General features: G+C 40.5%; 1 protein-coding gene across 1 annotated transcript in view; it reads left to right on the plus strand.

The window, feature by feature from the left end:
* The first annotated feature begins 2,596 nt into the window (after positions 1-2,596).
* Positions 2,597-12,999, plus strand: part of LOC115817136 (NACHT, LRR and PYD domains-containing protein 12-like) — a 63,398-nt gene continuing 52,995 nt past the window's right edge. The window contains exons 1-5 of the mRNA XM_030780381.1: positions 2,597-2,863; positions 2,906-4,506; positions 5,310-5,483; positions 9,465-9,638; positions 10,496-10,669. Coding sequence (XP_030636241.1) covers positions 2,597-2,863; positions 2,906-4,506; positions 5,310-5,483; positions 9,465-9,638; positions 10,496-10,669 — 2,390 coding nt within the window. The remainder of the gene's footprint in view (positions 2,864-2,905; positions 4,507-5,309; positions 5,484-9,464; positions 9,639-10,495; positions 10,670-12,999) is intronic.

Consider the following 12,999-nt stretch of genomic DNA (forward strand, 5'->3'; position numbering starts at 1 on the left):
AAGACCATGTCCTGTGAGCCCAGTGAGACATTTGTAATAATTTTTATTTGGTCTTTAAAAGATGAGACCATTGTCGTAGTTTGTGTGTGGTCTTTGTAAAAAGAGATATTTGTAGTAGTTTGTGTTTGGTTTTTGTAAAAAGAGATATTTGTAGTAGTTTATGTGTGGTCTCTGTAAAAGGACACAATTGTAATAGTTTATGTAGTTGCTGTCTGTGACCTGCAGAGGGAGACAGTGCCACGACCTCATGTGACCATTCACAGCCCTCTGGTTTACTTAATTATATATTCTTTTTTAAATGAACACTTTTTAAATGATCATAATCAATAAAAGTGGATATGATGAGTAGGTAATCTGTAATCTCAGCATTTAAAACAGATATGCACGTACTGTATATTTGGTTGTCTCAAAGGACACCCCTGGTTATGACTGTGTATAATGTCTTGTGTGTGTGTGTGTTTGTATCTACAGGACCAAAACAGGTGCACTCTCTGTGTTTCCAAGCATTGTTGGAGAACACAGAGACTCTTGGGAAAAGGAGGAGAAGAACACTGTCTGTAGAATGAGTCAGTCTGGACAGTGTGAGGAGGAGGATCCTGTTGACTACAGGACACAGAGACCAGGATCTCCAGTACCCAGCTGTGTGTCTATGAAAAGTGACAGATCCCTGGATTGTCCTCCAAAATTCAGCGGAGAACCAGTCCCCTCTGAGTCACAGTGAGTGACAGTATTTATACTGTATTAACTATATGTGTAATATAAATTGATATTAACACTGTGTATAATATATTGATACTGATAGTGTGAGTGTGTATAAACACAGCTAAAGAGAGATTGCACAGGTTGCAGTGAGATGTGTGGATATGTTGATACTTTGAATCAAAGAGAGTGAACTAAAACACAAATAAAATGCTGTTCATATGTTGTGGTTCTTGGCTGTTATGAAAACAAACACTGATATGATTAAATGAAGGGGTCACCAAACAACAGGAAATGTCACCCACTGATTCAGTCACTTTACCTGTAAACTCTTAAATGATTTTCATCAGATGATTCCTTATTGTCACTCTGTCACATTGGCCAGTGTTTATGACATATGCTGTTATATTATACACTGACTTACCCGCTCAATTCTCCCAGACCTCAGTCACAGAGACCAGGATCTCCAGTACCCAGCTGTGTGTCTATGAAGAGTGACAGATCCCTGGATTGCCCTCCAAAATTCAGCAGAGAACCAGTCCCCTCTGAGTTATAGTGAGTCTCCTCCATAAATGTAACAGAACTGACTCAGTAAGACACTGAGGGTCAGATTCACTAAAGGATTGTGTGGCTTTAGTTCCCATAAAAACATGAGAAAATATACATGTGTGATAGACTCCACTCACAGAGAAGACAAAACTCACATAACAGGACAGCACAGTAAAGACCAGTATCAGTCAGTACTGGGAAAGAATGATAAACTGGTGTGTAGGGTTGTGCTGGTGTGTGGTAATACTGGAAGACACAGTACACACACAGCACTGCAGTACAATTTCTCTCCCTGTATAACAGCCCTCATGCATTACTGTGGTTTCTCCAGGAACAATTATACAAGCACTAAATAGACCCAATCAGCCCCTTTCATTACACACCATTCACATCATTCTCATCCAACAAGGACACAGTTCACACTGCAAACCATAAAAACTGTGGAGAAAGATTTAAATAGCAATTATTTGGATGACTTAGTGTAATTGGCATTATCACTGATCAGAGATTCATTCTCCATCTGAAATTCTGTGTCAGTGACAAAACTGTCTCATCATCCATCATCAAACAGAAAACAGTTTAGTTTAAATGTATCAGTTAAAACAGACTAAAATAACCAACAGACACCTAAACACAACACAGTTTAGTTTAAATGTATCAGTTGAAACAGACTAAAATAACCAACAGACACCTAAACACAACACAGTTTAGTTTAAATGTATCAGTTAAAAACAGACAGAGTGTTAAGTGACAGTACATTGGTCATGTTTAAAGAAAGTCAAAGGGAGGGAGTCCTGTCTGATCAGCCCAAAAATTCATAACCACTCACATATATCCATTATTAATAGTCTAATTAGTTTTCTTTGTAAATGTTATATTGTCTGCTATCAGTTAGAAATGAAAACAGAGACATGTGCATACAGTTTGTTTACCCTGTTTAGTTTCCATTAGTGAAACTCTCCCATTCCCCTCTGTTCAATCAGCTCCACTCTCTGAATGATTAAACACTGTGTAGTGGGAATTCCTCACCAGCTGTCAATCATTATTGTTACACTTCATCACTATCATCCCAACTGTATATGAGCCCTAAACTCAACTACAAGGTTGATGAGAAGGGTTCAACCTGCCAGCCTTGATGGAGTCATATGTCTCCCAAAGAAAGTATCTGTCAAATATGGGAACTCAGGTCTGATCCAGGATCAGTCCAGGTGTGGCAGGTTCAGTGAGTAGGTTCTAGGTTTTTTTTTTTTGACCACCTCTCTCTCTCTCTCTCTCTCTCACTGCAGTGTGGAGACAGATGTCACTCAGGATCAGTCTGTGTTTCCAAAATGTCCAACACAACACGTCCATGTCTGAGTCAGATGATGTCCTGCTGAGAATCATTGAGGGTCATAAAACCACCCTGAAAAACAAGTATGAGTGCTTATATGAAGGATTCGCCCTCAACGAAAACCAAACCCTCCTCAAAAACATTTACACAGAGCTCTACATCATAGAGGGAGAGAGTGAAGGAATGAATGAGAAACATGAAGTTTTACAGATTGAAACAGCATCTAGGACATGGGATTCTCAAGACCGACCAATCAGCTGCAATGAAATCTTCAAATCCCGGTCAGCCAACCAAACTAAAGAGGACAAAGAAACCTTGTCTTTTCAGGAACCTGGAGGGGACAGACAAAATCCAGAAATCAGAACTGTACTCACCAAAGGCATCGCTGGAATTGGAAAAACAGTCTCTGTGCAGAAGTTCATTCTGGACTGGGCAGAGGGAAGGACCAATCAGGACATTAATTTCATGTTGGTTCTTCCTTTTCGAGAGCTGAACTTGGTTAAAGATGATCAGTTCAGTCTTCATGGACTCCTGCTAGAGTTTCACCCAGAGCTGAAAGATTTGGATTCAAAGAAATATAATGACTGTAAAATGCTGTTCATCTTTGATGGTTTTGATGAGAGTCGACTTCAGTTAGATTTTTCTGGGACACTTTGTGATGTTTCCACAACATCATCAGTGAACAAACTGATATCAAACCTTATTCAAGGAAATCTTCTTCCCTCTGCCCTCATCTGGATAACCTCCAGACCAGCAGCAGCCAGTCAGATTCCCTCTCAGTTCATCAGTCGTGTGACAGAAGTGCAAGGATTCAATGATTCACAGAAAGAGGAATACTTCAGAAAAAGAGTCTCTGATGAGAGTAAGGCTGACAGAATCATCTCACACATCAAGACAACAGTGAGTCTCCACATCATGTGTCACATCCCAGTGTTCTGTTGGATTTCAGCCACTGTGCTTCAGGAAATGCTGCGTCAAGACAATGTAAAAGAGATCCCTAAAACTCTGACTGAGATGTACACACACTTCCTGCTAATTCAAACTAAAATGAAGAAGCAGAAATATGAGGACAAAGTTGGGACAGACTCAAAGAATCTTCTGGAATCAAGCAAGGAGATCTTTCTGAAACTTGCTAAACTGGCTTTTAATCAGTTGCTGAGGGGCAATATCTTGTTTTATGATGAGGATCTGAGAGAATGTGGCATTGATGTGAGTGAGGCCACAGTGTACTCTGGGATTTGCACTGAGATCTTTAAGGAAGAATCTGTGCTTCGTCAGAAGAAGGTCTACTGCTTTGTGCATTTGAGTATTCAAGAGTTCTTTGCTGCTCTCTGTGTGTTTCACTGTTATATAAACAAGAGCATGGAGGCACTGGAGTATTTTATGCCAAGAGAGATCAATGCATCAGACAACAAATTTATGAAGGCACTGAACTCTTTTCTGCCCAGACAATGGGTAAACAATGATCTGTTGGATGAGTTGCTGAAGAAAGCTGTGGATAAATCTTTGGAGAGTAAGGATGGACGTCTCGATCTGTTTGTTCGCTTCCTTCATGGCATCTCACTGGAGTCTAACCAGAAACTCCTACAAGGCCTGCTGACACACACACAGGACAATCAAAAGAGCATCAAGAAAATAAGCCGTTACATCAAAGAGTTAAATAAAGATGGTGTCCCACCTGAGAGATGGATCAATCTACTGCACTGCTTGACTGAAATGAATGATCGCTCTCTCCATGAAGAAATTCAAGCTTTTGTCAAATCTGAAAATTACAGAACTAAACTCTCACTTGCACACTGCACAGCACTGGCCTACATGTTTCTGGTGTCAGAGGAGGTGCTGGATGAGTTTGACCTGAAGAAATACAACACATCAGATGAGGGTCGTAGGAGACTGCTCCCAGCTGTGAGGTGCTGCAGAAAAGCTCTGTGAGTTTTTAGTTTCACTCATTTGTAAAGTAACACTCTTATAGTTGCATTATTTAAAAGGAAAATGAAGTGTGGCTGATTTTGGCCATGTTCCTGGGTACAGGTATCTGTTTTTGGAAAAATTCTCAGTTTGTTTTCAATTTTGAAATTATGAGATTGTTCATGAATAATGATATACCATAAACATTACAGGAGAGAATATATTCATGCAGGCAAACTTACATACATGACAGTACAGTATATGGATGATGGGCAGTAAAACATCTGTGCATATAAAATATGCAGGTTGTGTGTTACACATTATTATCTCTGTTTTTGTCATTATTTTTAGTCTCCTCAGTTTCAACAGGTCTGATACCACAGTATACAGGCCAGGGCTTTTTAACTACACATTCAAATGGGCTGGATTTCAGAACCAGGCCTTGTTCATGGCCCAGAAAATGTTTGGAAGCCTATTTGCGTAGAAATATTTATATTTATTTAAAACCATTACAGCTTTACACATATTTGCATTTATTAAGTATTTGGAAATAGTAAAGAAAACTTTTTTGTCAAAGCAGGGGGGAAAGCAGTGGTTTTCATGGTCAATGTTTCATTTCAGTGTTGACAAAGACATATTTTATCAGCTTTACAACAGTTTGTAGCTGACAAGCAGGTAGTGACTGTGTGAACAAGATCAAAATCATAGTCAGTAAGTGAAGATTAATGTAGGAAATTTAAATACATTTTAAGCTTTTGTGACTGTAACTGTCTATCTCCCTATCTCTCTAACTCTCTCTCTCTGTCTCTCTCTCTCTTTCCAGACTTGCTAGCTGTAAACTTACTGAACAGTTCTGTAAAGCTGTAGCCTCTGTTCTACAGTCAGTAAACTGTCCCCTGAGAGAACTGGACCTGAGTAACAATGACCTCCAGGATTCAGGAGTGAAGTTGCTCTGTGTTGGGTTGAGGAGTCCACACTGTAAACTGGAGATACTGAGGTCAGTATTAGTGAGGACCTGAAAAGATGTTTTTATTAAAATGTTTTGTGTCATTTCTTTACACTGGATTTGCCTGTGTGTTAGATGTCCATCTGAATTAATTCACCTAAACTTATCAGTTTTCATGCCTTTGCATACCTGTCAACATTGGGCTCTGAAAATAAGGGAGATTTTCCTGTGCCCCAGGCTTTCCCACAAGCTTTACCGCTTACATTTAGACAAGGGTGCACATAGTGAACTGGTCAGGCTCACCTCTAGGGAACCACGTGCTTTAAAATATCAATAAGGATTGGACTAGCTCGTTCCTACATTAACTAAGTGACTACAGTTAGGTGGTCAGTCAGATACGTGGTTAAAGGTGAAATGCTGTGAACACCCCCTGCGTTACATACATGAAAACACAAAAAGGCAAACAGATTCAGCACTTAGACGCTTATTACCAATGGGTAATCTTGTCACTCGTCTTGGTGTGGGGAGACAAAGGACCTGTTGTAGACATAAACTGCAGACTCTGCATTCCTCAACACCTTCTGTGAGGTGGTGGGCCTGACCAACGTAGCTGATTTTACATGACAGTAAAGAACAAACACCACAGTCGTCCAGTGCCATTCTCTAACAGTCTTTCACACCATACTAAATGCTCTTTCAGAACCGCTGTGCCGTGTGGAATATGTTATAGTGCTAACAGTCTTTCACACCATACTAAATGCTCTTTCAGAACCGCTGTGCCGTGTGGAATACGTTATAGTGCTAACAGTCTTTCACACCATACTAAATGCTCTTTCAGAACCGCTGTGCCGTGTGGAATATGTTATAGTGCTAACAGTCTTTCACACCATACTAAATGCTCTTTCAGAACCGCTGTGCCGTGTGGAATACGTTATAGTGCTAACAGTCTTTCACACCATACTAAATGCTCTTTCAGAACCGCTGTGCCGTGTGGAATACGTTATAGTGCTAACAGTCTTTCACACCATACTAAACGCTCTTTCTGAACCGGTGTGCCGTGTGGAATACGTTATAGTGCTAACAGTCTTTCACGCCATACTAAATGCTCTCTCAGAACCGCTGTGCCGTGTGGAATACGTTATAGTGCTAACAGTCTTTCACACCATACTAAATGCTCTTTCAGAACCGGTGTGCCGTGTGGAATACGTTATAGTGCTAACAGTCTTTCACACCATACTAAATGCTCTTTCAGAACCGCTGTGCCGTGTGGAATACGTTATAGTGCTAACAGTCTTTCACACCATACTAAACGCTCTTTCTGAACCGGTGTGCCGTGTGGAATACGTTATAGTGCTAACAGTCTTTCACACCATACTAAACGCTCTTTCAGAACCGCTGTGCCGCGTGGAATACGTTATAGTGCTAACAGTCTTTCACACCATACTTAACGCTCTTTCAGAACCGGTGTGCCGTGTGGAATACGTTATAGTGCTAACAGTCTTTCACACCATACTAAACGCTCTTTCAGAACCGGTGTGCCGTGTGGAATACGTTATAGTGCGTTCATACGCCTTTCCAGTTCACTGAACCCTCCCATAAACCCGGAAATGAGAAATATGTCTTTTCCTGAAACAGTCGGCAGGGGGTCAGGAGGGGGTGGGGGGAAATAACCTCGTATGGCATTTTGAAGACTTACATGGCACTGTAATACTCAGAGGCGTATCCAGAACGTTTCTGCTGGTGGGGGAGGGTGTGGGGGGGTCCAGTCATTTTATTGGGATGGCACATGGCAGATCATGATAAAAGCTACTTAAAATCTTTTGAATAATACAGTAGCCTATTTGATAATGCTAACTGATAGACTACATATCCTTGTATTGCCAAAGAGCAATGGAATGGTCTTGTGCACATAAGAAATCTGAAGGCACCTGCGCTGGTGTTACTTTTGGAAATTGCATTAGATCACATCAATGTTTAAACTATGAGCCGGGACATTCTAAAATGCTTAATGTGCCTTAATGTTTCAGAACTGTGATCAGTGATCACCAAATTTCTCTCGGACAGGCTATCCCTTGTCAGAAACACTTCCTCCTGTCAAGAAATCAAAACCGAAATCCTAGGTGTAGGGTCGCCATGTCACGTTAAGCATTTTTCCTCTCCACTGACGCCCATTATAAGGAAAATCTTCACGTGGCTTAATGTCCCAAAACGCCGATCAATGATCACCAAATTTCTCATGTCCCCTCAACCCACATAGTATGTGTTGCAGTTTGTTCATTCTAAGCCAAAATGCCACATGAACTGATTCAGCCACATTAAGCTGTAGCCAGGTTGAGGAATCCACACGAAATGCACCACATTATCATAAGTATCGGGACTTTGAAACGATTGTTCAAGAAACTGTGTCTATTCCAAAGAAAGAACTGTAAATAGCCTAAACTGTGTCCATTCCTGTGTCTAAACACAACAACCTGTGAAAATTCCTCTCGCCTGTTTTACTGGTTTTTGGTAATATATTTTCCTAAAAATTATATGTTTTTTTCTCGTTTTTTATGATTTAATTTTCGCCATAGTTTTTTTTCCCTCCAAAATTATGACTTTTTTTTTTTTTGAAGTATCATGACTTTATTCTCATTAAATTGCGACTTTATTCTGGTAATATTATGACTTCTTTCTGAATTACGACCATATACTTATAATATTACGTTCTTCCTCTTGAAATCTCAGAACCATAGGCTACTTTCCTGATAAGGTTTAGACCAGGGGTGTCAAACTCCGGTCCTGGAGGGCCAGGGTTCTGCTGATTTTTGTTTTCACCTCTTAGTTACCTGTTGATTTTCACCTTGAAAACAGGTGTGGACACTCTTCAGCCAATCAGAGATTCTATTTAGTTGCTCTACAAGAAAATCAGCAGGACCCCGGCCCTCCAGGACCGAAGTTTGACACCCCTGGTTTAGACTATCAAAATATGCTGCTTAAAGTTTTACGTTGGTATTGATTAGAGTGTGCTGATGGACAAACTAGACTACAAACTTACATGTAAATCTCTGTGATCACACACACACATTTGTCCTCTGCATTTAACCCATCCAACACACCAGTAGTGAACACACACCCCAGACGCAGGAGCAGTGGGCAGCATTTCTTGCGCTTGGGGTTAAGTGCCTTGCTCAAGGGCACACAGTCATGGATGTTGGTTCTGGGAACTGTTGAAATACATGCAGTTTATGTGATGGATAAATTGTAAGTAGGCTATGCCTATTATTAACATTTACTTTACAGCATTTTCAACATTGCTGTTGGATAAATTAGTGAAAATAATAGTGTAATTAGCTTGGAACCATTATCTGATCAGGTAAAAAAAAATATTACCATTCTTCTTTGGCTTCTAAGGTAGCACAACCTACTCCCGGTAGTATTTCTCGATAGGGTAGCAAAGATCGATAGATATACACGATCAGTTTACGCTACAGTAGGACATTTTGAAAAGTAGGAGGAATCGTCAGACCCAAGAAATCTTCACCAGCAGATTCGGTAGCCTGTTCTATTTATATTAGTCAATAATTGAGCGTGCGTGTTTAAATAAATAGACAACTGAGCACTTGTGGGTAAAATAGGTACGGCTTTGAGAAAGTACTGGAAACTTAAAGCAGGGGTCAAGCAGGGGTGTAGCGGTATACAATGGAAGACAGTGAATTGAGAGAAAAAGTGAAGGGGAATGAATGATGTTTAGAATGAATGAAAATCTGTAGTTATTTGCCTTATACTTCACTTGCAGGTAAATCTGATAGTTAACAAATGGTTTTCTTTGATGTTTTTACTTGAACATGGTTGGATCTTTTATCTGATGGTCATTATTTTAAAACTAGTCTTATTTGTTTTGTTACTGTTATGTAATTTTGGTTGATTACTGTTACCTAGTTAAATATATATGAATATGTAAATATAACTGTGAATATATGATTATATCTGTGTTTGTCATCTCTCTCTCTCTCTCTCTCTCCCTCTCTCTCTCTCTTTCTCTCTCTCCAGACTTGCTGGTTGTAATCTCACTGAGCAGTCCTGTGAAGCTGTAGCCTCAGTTCTACAGTCAGTAAACTGTCCCCTGAGAGAACTGGACCTGAGTAACAATGACCTTCAGGATTCAGGAGTGAAGTTGCTCTGTGTGGAACTGGGGAATCCACACTGTAAACTGGAGATGCTGAGGTCAGTATTAGTCTGTCACTAGAAATACAATATGTATAATATGTTTTGTGTCATTTCTTTACACTTGATTTACGTGTATTGTAGGGCTATAGCTGAATAAGCTTGAAATAAGCTTGAATTTACTTAACTATAGTTATCAGATCTCATGTCTGTTCTCATGTGTCTTTTCCTGTGTTGTCTGGATTATAATGATCTCTTGTTATGTTGACTACAATGCTGAACTCTTGTTGTGTCTTAGTGTGAGACAGAAGACATGACAAAGAGGTCACTTGTTGACGTATGGAATTAAACATAGATTTTTTTAAAAACTGTTTCAATCCCAGACAGTCAGGTCCACACACTGAAACAACAATTTTGTTTGTTTCTCTGTTTTTGATTGGATTCCTCAATCATCAAGAGTTAGAGTAAATAGACCTGTGTGTTGTACAGGGGTGTTGATCTAAAGGTTAAAACCTGTGTGGTATATTGAGCTGTATCATCTTACAAAGCAAAGAGAAAGAAACTGGTCAACACTGACCCTGCATGAAACATCTTCATGTATGTTCATTTATATCACTAATATCCCAGATGCATTTTCATTATGAAGGTGTTGAATTCATATTAATTTGACAAATTCATGCAAAATTTGATAGCTAACAAACGGTTTTCTTTGGGGTTTTCACTGGAAGATGGTTAGATCTTGGATCTCAGGTGATTATTTTAAAACTAGTCTTACTGTGTGTTGTTATTATTCAGTCAGTTTGGTTGAGTACTGTCACCTAGTTAAATATATATGAATATGTGATTATGACTGTGAATATATAATTATATCTGTGTCATCTGTCTCTCTCTCTCTCTCTCTCTCTCTCTCTGTCCAGACTTGCTGGCTGTAAACTCACTGAACAGTTATGTGAAGCTGTAGTCTCAGTTCTACAGTCAGTAAACTGTCCCCTGAGAGAACTGGACCTGAGTAACAATGACCTTCAGGATTCAGGAGTGAAGATGCTCTGTGTGGAACTGGAGAATCCACACTGTAAACTGGAGATACTGAGGTCAGTATTAGTCAGTTATTGAAAGTACAATATTTATAATATGTTTTGTCTGAGTTGATGTTTCATGCAGGGATCCAGACAACTTTTTTCAGAAACATCCTAGAACTGTCCTAAAAACTTTGTGTCAACTCTCCCAAAGTTAAAACTGACTGTCCCAAATATGACATTGCTTTTGTTTCCATAACTGTTCCATTTATTTCTCAGATGAAGCGTTTGTGTTGCCATGATACCATCAGTCATTTTTAAAAAGCTTTACAATCTTGACTCTCTGTAGTTATGGAGAGTGTTTTGTTCCATGTGTTTGTAAGAGTAACACAATTACACAGACAGCAATGAATGTAGACTTCATTGTGAAAATTCATTTATTACATATTGCAAATTTGATGTGTGTGTGTGTGTGTTTTACCAGAGGGATTGTGTGTATGTTTGTCTGTACAGAGGAGAGATTATATCTGTGTGTGTGTGTGTGTGTGTGTGTGTGTGTGTGTGTGTGAGAGAGAGAGAGAGAGAGAGAGAGAGAGAGAGAAAGAAAGAACTCATGTGAGATTGTGTGTTTGTGAGAGAGAGAAGGCGAGAACTTCGGAGAGAGGGAGAGAGAAGGGGAACTTGTGTGTACATGAGAGAGAGCCAGATGGTGCGTTCCATTTGCCTCGGAACTCAGAACTCGGAACTCAGAGCTAGGAATGATGTCACACCGACTTGACCGCATTCCAGTACAACAAGTTGGAAAACTATATTTTAGCCTAGTTAGCCATTGTTAGAAATGCCGGTTATTTTGTGCATACAAACACTGTAGCAACATGTCCATAGCTAGAAGTTGGACAGTGCCATGCCGTGTGTACGACTGATTTAATGAAAAACAAACAAGACAGAAGTGCCAGTCAACAGTATATTTCAACAACTTTCACTGCTTCTACCACTGGGGGCAGCCATGTTGGATTTTGAAGTCGAGGTTGGTGAGGTTCCTCCAACTTTCCAAGTTGGAAATCTGACTTCAGGGCGTGTTCCTGTTGAACTTTCTGTCTGGGAACTCTGAAATTCTGACTTCAGGGCGTGTTCCTGTTGAACTTTCTGTCTGGGAACTCTGAAATTCTGACTTCAGGGCGTGTTCCTGTTGAACTTTCTGTCTGGGAACTCTGAAATTCTGACTTCCGAGTTCAAATGGAATGCACCATAAGTGTTTCTGTGTGAGAGAAAGGGTAAGAAAACCTGTGTGTGTTTGTGTGTATGTGAGTGTGAGAGAAAAAAGAGATCTTGTTTGTGTTTGTGTATGTGTGTGTATGTGAGAGAGAGAGAGAAAAAGAGAGAGAGAGAGAAATAGAACCTCACAGCAAGAGGGTCTGGGTTTGTCCCATGGTCCTTTCTGTGTGGAGTTTGCGTGTTCTCCCCGTGTCTGTGTGGGTTTCCTCTGGGAGCTCCGGACACCCTGCTACCCTAATTAGAATAGCTTCGAAAATGAGACTGAGTGATTGTGTGTGTGTGTGTGTGTGTGTGTGTGTGTGAGAGAGAGAGAGAGAGAGATCTTGTGCATGTTAGTGCTTGTGTGTGAGAGAAAGAGATCTTGTGTGTATGTGTCTATGTGAGAGAGGGAGACATTTTTGTTTGTGTATGGGTGTCTCATTCATTATCTGTTCTGCTTCTGTATTTTAGTGTGGGTCATGGAGTGATGATTAGAAGACGACAAGTACTAACGGAGTGTAAGTGCACGCACACACACACACACGCACTCACACGCACGCACACACACACACACACACACACACACACACACACACACACACACAGAGTAGAGACTGTGTGATATGTTATCTCCTCTAATTTCTCTTCTTCTCTGTAGATGCCTGTGATCTCACACTGGACCCAAACACAGTGAACAAATGGCTCTCTCTGTCTGAGGGGAACGGAAAGACAACACGCGTGAGACGGAGACAGTCGTATCCTACACATCCAGAGAGATTTGATTACTGGTCTCAGGTCATGTGTAGAGAGAGTCTGACTGGACGCTGTTACTGGGAGACTGAGAGGAGTGGATATGCTCATATAGCAGTGACATATAAAGGAATCAGGAGGAAAGGAGGGAGTGTTGACTGTAGGTTTGGACACAATGAAAAGTCCTGGAATCTGGAGTGTGTTGGTAACAGTTACACTGCCTGTCACAATAATCTGGTCACTGACATACCTGCCCCCCCCTCACACACACACAGAGTAGGAGTGTATCTGGACTGGTCGTCTGGAACTTTGTCCTTCTACAGCGTCTCCTCTGACACACACACACTCACACACTTACACACATTCCGCTCCACATTCACTGAGCCCCTCTATGCAGGGTT

This window comes from Chanos chanos, chromosome 7, assembly GCF_902362185.1.
Source record: "Chanos chanos chromosome 7, fChaCha1.1, whole genome shotgun sequence".
Classification (NCBI taxonomy): Eukaryota; Metazoa; Chordata; class Actinopteri; order Gonorynchiformes; family Chanidae; genus Chanos; species Chanos chanos.